Source organism: Sphaerodactylus townsendi, linkage group LG04, assembly GCF_021028975.2.
Source record: "Sphaerodactylus townsendi isolate TG3544 linkage group LG04, MPM_Stown_v2.3, whole genome shotgun sequence".
NCBI classification, from domain to species: Eukaryota; Metazoa; Chordata; class Lepidosauria; order Squamata; family Sphaerodactylidae; genus Sphaerodactylus; species Sphaerodactylus townsendi.
In genome coordinates this window covers 110017141-110030982 of record NC_059428.1, presented here as the reverse complement: position 1 = coordinate 110030982, position 13842 = coordinate 110017141, and the positions used below count along the sequence as shown (strand labels likewise).

Below are 13842 nucleotides of genomic sequence, written 5' to 3'. Positions count from 1 at the left end.
GTATACAACATCCAGGTTTGTTGTGTTCCCCATTAACATTTTAGGTACACATTTAAAGTGACTTTGATGTAGTCATTAAAAAAAAGGCATGTGACGCAACCATAAATTATTTTTTCAACCCCTCCCCCACAAAAAATATCATGCTCATCCTTATGGTATATTATCATTTATGACAACTTCTGCTGCTCTTTTTGGTAGAGTCCAGAAGCACTTAATTCATTTACTCACTGAACAGAGGACTATATTTCAAGAGAAATGTAAAGGATTGTGTGTGTGTTGTTTAGACACACCCCAAGGCCATCAGGGGGAGGGATGGCAGCAGCCAAGAGTTTTTCAGCCAGGGCCAGATCCTGATGATAACTGCCAATTTGCATTATTTTTTAATGAATATTTGCATTTTATTTTGAGGGCTGTAAGCCAGTTTGTGAGTCAGTTTTGCACTGAGCAGCATGATAAAAATAAAATATAAGCATATAAGGACATATATAATATTTATCAATCTGCATACATAACACTTTGAGGGGCTGAAGAAACTTTATTATATCACAATCCTTTCCACTCATCCTGACAGTACTGAAAGGTTGAGGCTAAGAGATACAGGCCTGAATCAAGACACCAAAGCAATATTTGAACTCAGAACTTTCTAGTGTACAGCTTGTCTCTTAGACTAGTCACTGTTAACCTTTGTAGACTCAAGACACCATAAATAGCATCAAGGACACCCTACATTGTAAACATGTGACATAAGAATCACATGACAGGAAGAGGAGGAGCCAGAGTCTTCACACCTGCCTGTGTGAGAAAGGAACCCTTTCCACTGCTGAGTGGTATCGTCTTGCTGTCCTATTGCTACAGCGAGAATATGCACAAAGTAATATTAGGGATATGGCCCCTTTGCTTTCCAAACACAGGTCTTAGCAGCAGGTCCTTCCAAAAAGGAAGACAAAAAATATCTGTAAGGGCTGGTGGCTCACATGGGCCTTTGAGGCTCACCCAAAAATCCTGACCCATGGACTGGAGACCACTGCTTAAGACACTCCACTGTGTTAACTTCAAAGCTAACTATATTAATTCTCTGTGAGCAGTATGGATAAAAATACCCACACTCTTCTAAACAAATCAGAAGAGTCTTTTGAAATTTAAACAGGTTTTTTGACAGCTGACTTTTTAGACTCCATGCTACTAAAAAAAGGTTGAGGATGCAAAGCATATTATTTATTTATACTAGAAAAAGTTCACAGTATATGTAAAGTCTCTCAACACATGCCAAAGCAGAAATGTTCTTGAAGATCATTTGAACATTCTTAAATGCCAGGATCATTACTTAATTGACGACACTGAGAAAACCACAGTTACTGCAAGGATTTTATGATTTTTTAAAAAAAAAAATCAAGAGCCAGAAACATACAACCAACATGTCAAAAGATTTGCTTGAGGGAGAATGCATCTTGTATTGCTGAATATGGGAAACAACCCTCCCATCACATATTTTCTTACATTTTACACATGGAACAAGTTCAGTGAAACCCTTTTCTTTATATATTTATATTCCATTAAATAATCACAAAGACACATGAACCTTAACCACACATGTCGCGTTACTAATACAGTTTTAACTCTGTGTTCGGAATATTTTTAAAATCTGAAAGGGCAAGTTCCAAAGGAGTAGCCGTTTTAGTCTGCTGGTGGTGAATTGTGCCACCAAGTTGAAGCCAATTTATGGGAGCCTTGTAGGGTTTTCCAGGCAAGAAACGTTCCAAGGTGGTTTGACACTGTCTGCCTCTGCATAGCAGCTCTGGACTTCCTTGGTGGTCTCCCACCCAAGCACTAACCAGAACAGGCCCATCTTAGGTTCTGAGATCTGACAAGGTGGGGCCAGCCTGGGCAATCTGGGTCAGGGCATGTTAGTCTACTGCTGCAAAATTAAACAAAAGTCCAGTGATATTTTCAAGACTAACAAAAACTTCTTCCAGCAGTAACTTCCATACATCAGAGCTCACCCATTCCTGGTTGAATTAGCATCTGATGAAGTGAGCTTTGACTCACTAAAATTTATGCTAAAATTACAATGTAATCCTAATCAAGTTTTCAACACTGGGGAAATTTTAACACGCACAGACTGCTGGAATGATTCTGCAGACATGAAAATAAAAAGTCCACCCACACTGAAAAATCATGACTCATGTTTGTTGTTTTAACACATGCTGCAGTGTTGCTTCACGTCACATCCCTACTCACAACAACATTGCAGCTTTTGCTTTCAAGGTGATGTGACTCAGTTTCACCACAAGCAGAAGCAATTGTATAATCAAAACAGTCACTTGCAAGCAACCCTGCCCATCTCCAGCTAAACGTACTGGATAGCAGGATTAGAAGAAACTCCCAAAGCCTTTGAGAGTTGTTTGGGGAGGCTCACGGTTCAGGGGTAGACTGTCTGGTTTGTACACAGAAGGTCTCAGGTTTGGCTCCTGGCATCTTCCGTTAAGAAGGATCAGATAGTAGGTGATGTGAAAGAAGTGCAAAAGACATCCGGGTCCTTTAATTCAAGCCTGGTGAGGATTGAACCCATGTCCATCTGCATGCAACAAGCACAAGCTAGCTATGCTCCAATGAAGGACATACAGACATTGGTAATGTTAGCATTCAAATGGGGATAATAGGAGAGGAAAAGAAAGAAAAGTAGCTCTGCCTTTGAAGTTACTGACAATTTCTTTCTTTTGAACCACTCTAACCTTCTCAAAATCAATCTGCAGGGCTTTAGAAAGCATTATCTACAAGAAAGCTCATCATTCACTTCTGCCGTGACCCTGTCTCTCTCCATCAGCTTTTAAAGTGTTTCTTTTTAAGGACAACACTGTGACCTAGAACCTGGTTTCAGATCAGCACAAGCAAAATTCAGTTGCAAAAAGTATTCAGTTGCAAAAACTAAAGTTTAGTTTTTCTAACGTCCGTAATAAAACTAAATTGTTTTAATTGGGAGACTAATCTACAGAAATATAATTTGCAGGGATATTAAGAGCTGAGCAGTAAGCATATGTTTATTTTGGGTTTGGAGTGTTACTGTAACAAGAAATTATCCGTTGAAGCAAAACAAAATAGAAGTCCATTTATTTCAGCATGAGCTTCCCTGAGACAGAGGCAAGGTTGCCAACCAGTAGGTGGGGCTGGAAGTTCTCCCATAATTACAACTGATCTGAAATCTACAAGCAGTTAGTCCTTCTGGAAGAAATGGCAACTTCAGACAGTGGAATGTATGGCATTGCATCCCAGCTGAATCCCTTCCGCTCTCCAGACTTTACATTCCGCCCCCAAATCTCCAGGCTTTTCCAACCCTAACCTCACTTTTTCTAATTTACACCTGAAGAAGTGAGATCTGACTCATGAAAGCTCATGCTAGAATAAATGTTGTTAGCCTTTAAGGTTGCCTTTGGACTTCTGTTTTGTTTAGCATCAAATTCAATATAAGCTAACTTGCTGCTCTCTTCAGTATCTCAAAAACGTACCTGTTTTCAGGTTTTAGTGAGGTGAAATGCTTTAATTGGTTGAGAGTTCTGAGCGTGAATATTTAAATGCTACACTCCTCAATCATTAACTTTATTGCCCGTCTGAGACTGTTAAGAGTACAATCGGAAGCAAAGTTACACTCTTCTAACCTCACTGAACTTCCACACTATTTTTATTGCCGACTGTCTGACTCAATACAAAATGCAAATAATGGGCACATTCCAGTCAAAATTAAGCATATCAGCATTTTAAATCTCTCTCACTGAAATGAACATGACTTTGGCTGAACTGCAGGTAACATTTGTGACTTTATTTACACACATACATATGTTTACCCCACAATGCTCAGCTCAAGTAGAGATTCCTCTTGTGGTTTTACAAACGTACACCAAAAAAGATTAATTTTTCGAGCATGGATCAATTTGTTGGTCAGATATGAAGCCATGAAATTTCAACCAGCTATGCAGAATGTGTTAAAGTAGCCTTAGGACAAACTGTTTTCAAGTGTTTCCTACTTTGATTTTAAAAATTACAGTTCTTACCTTTTGTGGGATTCTATATTGTCAGTAGTGGGCTTCTGAGTTGGAACTGGGGGAGGCATCCATGATTGCCTGTTCAGAATTGATAGACAATTACTCTTTCATGTTTGGATGAAAGAAAATCTGTTTTGCAGCCTGTGGGTCAATTTGAATCCCCCTTCATCTGTCTCCTCAATGTGACGTTAAAATATCCAACTGTTGCTGGATTGAGCTGGTTGGCTTTTCATTTCAACAAGATTCAAAGATTTCCACCATGAATTCCACTTTCCCCCACTCTTAATAAAAATTTGAGAGAGTAAATATTTCCCTGAGGTCCTTAGCTGATCTACCTCAGGAATTAAGTTGCTGATTTTCCCCAAGGAAGGAACCACACAGCTATTATTAAGGAGTTTTTGTTTGTTTGTTTGTTACTTAGCATAAGAGAGTTGCATTTAATATCAACCACCTTCACTGAGTGGAATTTTTCTACTTCCCCCTTCTGCTGCAGCACATTTAGTTCCCCCCTGATTGATTACGGAGGTCACCAGACCATGAGGAACTGAATAAAAGGATCAGATTAGGAAACTGGTGGATATTGCTGCCCCCATGGAAGGGCCTTCAGTCTTCCAAACTGTGTAGTGCAGAGTCACAGATGCAATTGCTGACATCTCCATTTTTAAAAATGTCAGGATGGAAGCTGACTCTCTCTGGAGTTTTCTCCAAACCTCTCTCTGGAATTTTCTCCAAACCCTGATGATCCTGCTGTATTCTACATTATGCCATTCTATACACATGGAGAAAAGAACCCTGCTTAAAAACACAGAAAAGGCTAACCATGCCACTCATATCATGTGAAAACAAAAACATCTTAAAGACTAACAAATTTTTATGACAGCATCAACTTCTGTGGACTAGAGGTCATTTCGTCAGATACCTGGTGGCCTTGTGCATTTGACGAAATGGGTTCTAGAGCACAAAAAGCTTGTTGCTGCTTTTTAATTTAAGAAGTTGAAGTATAAAACTAAGATATTGTGCTGCTGACATGAACTAATTTTAGCATTAACAAAATCCGTCCCCCCTCCCACCAGGTTTTAATAGATTCTTTTACCAAGGGCCAAACAAGCCATTATGGAACTGACAGTCTGCCCTATAGATACCAATGCTATTTCAGGGACAAATTCAGGCATTTGAAAATGCTGCAAGGCCATGCGATTAAAGGAATTGGTGATTCCCCATCATGTGCCTTTTCAAGTGGTAAAAAAGCCATTGTTTTTACAATTGAAAAAAAAGGGGGGGGGGGACAAGATTTATGGAGGAGAAGTCGATCTATGGCTACCAATCTTGATCCTCCTTGATCTCAGATTGCAAATGCCTTAGCAGACCAGGTGCTCAGGAGCAGCAGCAGCAGCAGCAGCAGCAGCAGGCCATTGCTTTCACATCCTGAACGTGAGCTCCCAAAGGCACCTGGTGGGCCACTGCGAGTAGCAGAGAGCTGGACTAGATGGACTCTGGTCTGATCCAGCAGGCTAGTTCTTATGTTCTTAAGATTGCCTGTCCCACCATGCTGCAGGCTCAGTCAGACTTGGGCCCCCACGTCACTTTTTAAAGGGCCAAATTTGGTTGCCATAACCTCAAGTTTTTACCCCAACTCTATATAACTTTCTAGCATAAGGATCAATTCTTCTACACTACTTAACATTAGCTCTCCCTGGGTCAGCTTCAGCACAAAAACATTTATATGAACGTCCACAGTGTATTTTCCACAGAAGTAAAAATAAAGGTTCTTAAGTACCTTTTCTTCTTCACTGGAGAAGTGGCGTTGTCCATGTTCCCTTGTACAACTAATTCCTTGCTGAGAGAACAGCACAATTGAACATTTCCCGACATAATGTAAGATCACAGAAAGATAGCAACACAGTTGACCCCAAGATTAGTCCTTCCTTTACAATAATGAATGACGTGACCAATTTGATAATATAACTAATCCATTCAAAAGCAATGATACAAAACTAGAAATTGCCCTAGTTGTGTTTTTTCAAATAATTCACATTCAATGTACTTCATTTTATTATAAAAATTCCAAATTTAACATTATTGAACTTGGCTGGAGAGCCAGAGTGGTGTAGTGGTTGAGAGCAGATGCACTCTAATCTGGATAACTGGGTTTGATTCCCCACTCTGCCACTTGAGTTGTGGAGGCTTATCTGGTGAGCCAGATTAGTTTGTCCACTCCAACACATGCCAGCTAGGTGACCTTGGGCTAGTCACACTTCTTCAGAGCTCTCTCAGCCCCACCTGCCTCATAGGATGTTTGTTGTGAGAGGGGAAGGGAAAGGAGATTGTAAGCCCCTTTGAGCCTCCTTACAGAAGAGAAAGAGGGGATATAAATCCAACTCTTCTTCTTCTTCTTCTTCTTCTCCTTCTCCTTCTCCTTCTCCTTCTGCAGCTGGCTATTTGTCATTAACAGTAATGTTACTAACTGTTATTATTAAAACAATTTAAATAGATTGGTCTGTTTAAGAATGAACTCTATTTTTCCAATCTAGGAAGGAAATCCATTTTGATAGCCAAGTGTTTCAAAACATCATGAGCCAGATGCTGTCTTTGGCAGCAGCCCGTCACTGACTATAGACTATGCTCCAGCTCTCAGTCTCCAAAATATACAACAGTAGAAATACCAGTCTGAACCTGAGGAATTCTATCTAGGTAAAGGAGTGGAGGAGGGCTGTGCTACGTTACTAACCCGAGAAAATTACATCTGAACTCACTAGCTGATATAAATATTAATAAAGGCACAAGTTGTGCACCAGCATAGGTGCAGATGTTTGTGATTTAACAAGACTTTTGTCCCTCTCTCCCTGCCTCTTGGAGCATGTGTCACAACATGCCAGGCCATTACTGGAAACAGTATGCCTCTCATGCTCATTTCATATCCCCACTGAGATCCTTCCTAAGTGGGTATATGTTTCTTGACTAACTTGCACCCAAGTGGGAAGGCTGGATCAGAAAATGGGTATTGAGCTCTGCACCCACCCCACTTTCTGGCGATCAACTATTGAGCCAAATGAACACTCAGATGGTAAAAGAGGCTCTGTCGATACCTATGCAAATCCTTCTGCGTGCCCATAAAGAGATGGATTATGCCATGCGTCATCTAAGCAGGGTTTTTTTGAATGGATAGATTAATTAGGTGAAAATTATATTTGTAGGAAAAGGCTGTTTGCAGTTCTATTAACCACAATTAGAGAATCAAAGAGATTAGGCGATTCTTCTGCAATGTAAGAAATGCCAGATTCAAGTGTGAGTGCTTTCATAACAAGACTTGGCACACACTTGGCTCTCCTCCACTCTGTTTTATATATTAGCTCTGCACAGTGCTGGTCCTACCCCCATGGCTAGCTTTCATGCCATATCAACAACACCTGAACATTATGCATCCAGTAGGCTGACTATACCATGTGGCCCTTCCAACAACCACCATGAAGGAGAGATGCTTGTAAAGGAAGCAGCTGGTGGCTTTATGCCAAACCTGCGGACAGTGATTTTAAATGTAGTTGTTTGTTCATATCCCACACTCCTGCCAAGGCAGGACTGAGGGTAGTTTATATCAAAGATAAATCAATAAAACACTATTGATTAACAAAATACAAAAACAAACTATCAAACTATAATTCAATATGATCCCCCCGAAATGTCTAAAAACGAACCGAAGTCTCTCAAGCCGTGCTCATACGTACCCATTATTTGACCTGCCATCCAAGGTGGGAAGCTTCTTTGCTTTGCCATCGTCATTATCCCTGTCAGAAATTCTAAACACAGAGAAACAACAAAATGAAAGACTTTCTTTTCCTGAAAGGTAAAAACAATCTTTTAAAAATGCCTGAAATAAAATGTCAACTTTAGATATTTCCTAGCAAAGCAGAAAAAGCTTGCTGTAACAGCAGCACACAATTGTACAGTGATAATGAGGAGAAAGGACTAGAATAATAGCTGACTCCATACAAAGTTATTGCTTATTTGTTTGAAAAAGTTTGCTAGCTTTCTGCGTTATTTGAATCAAGCTTTTTATAAAAGAAAAGCCAATGAATTGCTCAGTGTCCCAATACCGTTGTTTGCTGTTGTCTAAATGAGTCTTGCATGATAAGGTGAGATATGAGTCTTGTGTGATAGGAAGAGGTATCAAATACTTTTGACAAGTCCTTTAATGAAGAAGCAAAGGGCCTTTTGCGATCAAAGCAATCCCTTGTTGCTCTCTACGGAATACATGTTTTTTTCTTCACAAAGGTTTCTGGAGATCGATATTATTGGAAGAAGCTCTTCATATATGATTCCTTGTGGAACACAGTTGAGAAGTTTACAGTCATTACTTTAAACTAGGGAAAGTGGAGCCATCCTGTGCTCAACATTGATTTCATTAAGCCATCAGCTTTACATTAAAGAAAAGGCACATGCCCTTTCTTGGCTTTTATAGATTTTATATCACTGTTGAAAACCTTTTCCTGACTTCCATTGAAATTGTTCAGTTGTCAAGTGCCTGGTATTAGGGAATCCAAGGTGATTTACAATTAAAAGTAGCTGTCTACAATATAACACAGACAGTTAGGGATGCCAGATCTCCCACTCAACAGGATAAGACCTCTCAAGCATCCACTTACTTGCCCATACAAGCCTCAAAGGCTGGCAGAAGAAAAAAAGGGGAAATTGGGGGCTGGCATTGTATGATGTCACTTCTGGCAGAAACAAGAAGTGAGGTCAAGATGTCACAGAAAATGCTCCAGGGTTTGCTAAAAATTGTATGGTTTAATGTTGGAATAAATAACTCCATAAAGCAGAATCAGCATTTCCACCTAATGCATATATGAAAACAAAAATAATAGAGAGCAATCCCTCTAGTTTCTAACATATTTTTGATCTACCTCAACAAAATAGAATGTTCTATCATGTCAGGCCTGCTGATAGACATAGGAGAATCAGTAAGGATGCATTACCCTTTCCCATCTGCCAGGTGGATTTCATCAATGAAAGCTACTAAAGCCATTTCAGTCCCAACCTACACCTGATATTAAACTAAAATAGGTCACGGGCAGAGGCGTTGTTCAGAAGATATTGAAGTTGCTCTGCTGTTCCTCACCAGAGACTATTGAGAAAACTCAGCAATGAAGGAATAAGAGGGGAAGTCCTCCTATGGATTAAAAACTGGTTGAGAAACAGGAAGCAAAGAGTGGGTGTAAATGGGAAATTCTCACAATGGAGAGATGTGGGGAGTGGTGTCCCCCAAGGATCCGTATTGGGACCAGTGCTCTTTAACCTATTCATAAATGACCTGGAAGTAGGGGTGGGTAGCATGGTGGCCAAGTTTGCAGATGATACCAAATTATGTAGGGTGGTGAGAACCACAAAGGATTGCGAGGAGCTCCAAGCGGACCTTGATAAATTAGGTGAGTGGGCTAAGAAATGGCAAATGCAGTTCAATGTAGCAAAATGCAAAGTGATGCACATAGGGGCAAAAAATCCAAACTTCACATACACGCTACAGGGGTCAGTGCTATCAGTCACAGGCCAGGAAAGGGATTTGGGCGTCTTAATTGATAGTTCCATGGGAATGTCAACTCAATGTATGGCAGCTGTGAAAAAGGCAAACTCTATGCTGGGGATAATCAGGAAAGGAATTGATAATAAAACTGCAAAGATTGTCATGCCCTTATATAAAGCCGTGGTGCGACCACACTTGGAGTACTGTGTTCAGTTCTGGTCACCACATCTCAAAAAGGATATTGAAGAGATAGAAAAAGTGCAGAGAAGGGCAACGAGGATGATTGAGGGACTGGAGCACCTTCCTTATGAGGAAAGGCTGCAGCGTTTGGGACTCTTTAGTTTGGAGAGGAGACGTCTGAGGGGGGATATGATTGAAGTCTATAAAATTATGCATGGGGTAGAAAATGTTGACAGAGAGAAATTTTTCTCTCTTTCTCACAATACTAGAACCAGGGGGCATTCAATGAAAATGCTGGGGGGAAGAATTAGAACTAATAAAAGGAAACACTTCTTCACGCAACGTGTGATTGGTGTTTGGAATATGCTGCCACAGGAGGTGGTGATGGCCACTAACCTGGATAGCTTTAAAAGGGGCTTGGACAGATTTATGGAGGAGAAGTCAATTTATAGCTACCAATCTTGATCCTCTTTGATCTGAGATTGCAAATGCCTTAACAGTCCAGGTGCTCGGGAGCAACAGCCGCAGAAGGCCATTGCTTTCACATCCTACATGTGAACTCCCAAAGGCACCTGGTGGGCCACTGCGAGTAGCAGAGAGCTGGACTAGATGGACTCTGGTCTGATCCAGCTGGCTTGTTCTTATGTTCTTATGTTCTTACCACCTTACTCAAAACCACAATTTAGTACTTCTAGACAAACTGACAAGATACTTTGCAAGGCACTTATAATTTATCACATCTGTGTCCTTCCCATTCTCCAAGGAGCTCAGAACTTTAGACAAAGAATTATTCCATTATATCATCACAGCACCACTGTGGAGTAAGTTACTGTTCAGTCTAAGCACAGTTAAGTCTATTGATACGACTGTGAAAGACAGCAATTTACCCACAGTCACCTAATGAGCTTCATGAAAGAATGTGGATTTGAACTAGGTCTAACCAATTCAAATACAACTATTTGCTGTACCTGGGTCTCTCCTTACCACAGGTATAACATCTGAGTGAAATAACAAGCATAGCCATTTTTAGCCACCCAAGAGGTTCATTACATTCAATCATGGCAGTGCAAACCAGCAAATGCAAGGCTATAAAGTAAAGTCTGTAAGTCCAATACCTATTTAAAGTAGTATCCGATCTATACCGGTTAAGCATAGCTCTCTGTTCATCCTTTTCATCTGCATTCCTGTCATTAAGAAAGATGAATTAATTATCATAACAGAGGGATTTTAAAGAGCTTAAAGATTATTTTCAACCACCAAAATAAACAAATTAATTTGCCATCTGGTTGACCTCTGATATGCTGAATTTATGAACACATTATACTATCTTATTTTAGGTGATTATTTGAGGATATTTAATAAGTGCTACAGGGTTGTGGGGTTTTTTTTACTATACGCTTAATATGTAAATGATTCATGGGAAACTACATACAAAATCATCAAGTTTGTGCACATGTATACATAGTAGTAAATATTCTACCACAGCTGTTCAATCCAGCTGTTCTAACCTATTTGAATGTGGTCTGATTTAGACATGGTGATCAATCCCTAATAAAATATAATTTTTCACTGCATTCAGGGCAGTTTAATAACCAATAAAATAAATTGCTGTCAATAATCACTACAACAGTAGACATAACTCCCAGAGCCTCTGACCTCTTCAAGCAGGCAATCCTATAATATGGGTGCACTGACTGGAAAAAACCTGCTTGGAGAGGGGCAGATTGAACAACTCTAGAGGGAGGTACATTAAGCAGGAACTGGTCCAAGGAGAGTAACCAAAGCATGGAAGAGGAAGAGGTAATACACAGGAAGTGGGAGCCCTTGTGACATGGAGGCCCTAGGTTCTACAAGGTTTTAAAGTACAAAACCAGCACCTTAAATTGAACTGGGAAATCAAAGAAGGTGTTCCAAGTCGGATGTAATTTATTCAAATCAGCTTACACAGCCAACTCATAGGCCATTCTAATAAGATAATTGTGTCAAATGCCATTAAGAGATTCAGTAACATCAAAAGAGATACATTACTGTCACCCAGATGTAAATGAAGATTATCTACCAGAACAAGGCTGTTTCCATCCTAAAACATGCCTGAAATCAGAAAAAGGAGGAGGAGGAGTTTGGATTTATACCCTACTTTTCTCAACTGTAAGGAGTTTCAAGGTGGCTTACAAACTCCTTCGCTTCCTCTCCCCACAATAGTCACCTTGTGAGGCAGGTGGGGCGAAGAGAGTTCTGAGACAATTGTGACTAGCCCAAGGTCACCCAGGAGTGGGGATATTTGGATCAGGCTTTTCATATTTGATGTGTAGAATAAACCTGCATTTCTATAGCTCCAATTCAAATGTCATCCCCACAGCCATCCCACTTCTCTGCTCCCCTCAAATAACAGTAGGTTGAACAAACCTATAGTCACTCTGAAAGGTAGAACTGAATCATGAACATTTCTATCAAATGTTGTAATAATGTCTTAACTGTTGAGGTAAATACTTCTGAAAGGGTGATCTGAATGGGCTGATCTCAGCCACCCTGAGCCTGGCCCTGGGCTGTGAAAGGGCAGGCTACCAAATCTAATAAAATAAATAAATGAATGAATAAAATAAAACTGCTTTGAAAATACATCTGATTCAGAATGTGGAAGCAATGTCACTGGCCCTTTCCCCACTTACCTTAAGCCCCGCGCTACTCTCCTCAAGTAGCGCAGGGTCCCCCGGCACTCCCCACTACAGGGGCGGCAACAACGCAGTTGCCCCGATGCTGCCGTTCTCGCGCCCCCTCAGAGCACGGCTTCCCTGGCGCTCCTTGAAACAGTGCCTTTTGATGACCCCGCGCAGAGGGCGGGGTTGTGGGGATGCCCGGGCGCACATCAGAGATGCCGCGCACTAAGAGTAGCGCACAGCAAAGGGCAGCAAAGGTAAGTGGGGAAAGGGCCATTATCGGGAATTGGGATTAGAACACTTTACTCCAATTTTGTAGCACCTACACTGGGTGCCAGAACCCAATGCACACTGCTGTTTCCGTTCTCTGAAACCCTACAAAGTCTGGAGCCATCTCAAGGACCTCATTCCTCTACATGAATCTATGTGGTCACCCAGGGGACTTTGCTCCATATTTTCTCCCCACCTCACAGTCTATTTATGAAACAGAGTTAATTTTCAGTCCTGGTACAGGTACCTAAGATGTAGCACTGCCTTTCAAAGGAGATTCTTGTGGCTTCCTCAAAATTACTTGGTTGATGGATAATTAGTATTTTTACATGCTATTTCCTCATGCTACTGTTGTAACTACCATGTTGCTATTTTATAACATTTTTATAACCTTGGTTAAAAATTTAAAAAATATATCAAGCTACTGTGCAGATTTTAAAGGATACAGCAGATTTCTGCCAGCAAGTCACAGCTGACTTACGATAACTATGTAAGGCAAGAAACATTTGGAGGTGGTTTGTCATTGCCTGGTTCCACATCACAACCCTAGTATTCCTTAGAGGTCTCTCATCCAAATACTAGCAAGGGTCAGGGCTGAGAATGTGTTACTGGCCCAAGGTCACCAGCAAGCTTCTGTGACACAAGTTGGGATTTGAACCTGGGTTTCCCAGGTCCTAGTAGTCTGATATCTTAACCACTATACCACACCAACTCTCATACAAAAGTAGAACAGCGTATGTTAAATAAACTATTATCCAGAGTAAAACATGTATAGGCTACACATTTAGAAAAACAGGTGTGGCGGTTCACACTAACATGTTATCGTACCTGTGTAAGCTTTCTTGTGACTTGTATTGGTTGAGGACAACTCTGCCATAGTTTTCTTCAGCGCTACAATACAAGATACATTTGACATCATCATCTTTGACATAGAGCCTAAAGACTATAGCCTTGGCACTGCTCACATATTTCTACTCTAAAACACCATTGAGTGGAAAGGAAAAGGAACAAAACAGGAAAAAATAGAGGAGAAAATATTCAAGGGGCAACATTTCCACAGAATTTTGACAACAAAATGCAAAAAAAATTTACTTCTCTAATATCTTTTTTTCATCTATTCCAAATCCACTGTAAGGTAACAAAGTACTAGACAGATGTTCAGATGAATCTCTCCCAATGG

General features: G+C 40.5%; 1 protein-coding gene across 4 annotated transcripts in view; it reads right to left on the bottom strand.

Moving 5' to 3' along the window:
• The window catches only part of SCEL (sciellin), a 108433-nt gene that overhangs the window by 38045 nt on the left and 56546 nt on the right, over positions 1-13842 (bottom strand). For all 4 annotated transcript variants that reach the window (XM_048493701.1, XM_048493699.1, XM_048493698.1 and 1 more), the window contains 5 exons: positions 13491-13553; positions 10851-10919; positions 7760-7831; positions 5815-5874; positions 4047-4115 (listed from right to left, as the gene is read on the bottom strand). In XM_048493701.1, coding sequence (XP_048349658.1) covers positions 4047-4115; positions 5815-5874; positions 7760-7831; positions 10851-10919; positions 13491-13553 — 333 coding nt within the window. The remainder of the gene's footprint in view (positions 1-4046; positions 4116-5814; positions 5875-7759; positions 7832-10850; positions 10920-13490; positions 13554-13842) is intronic.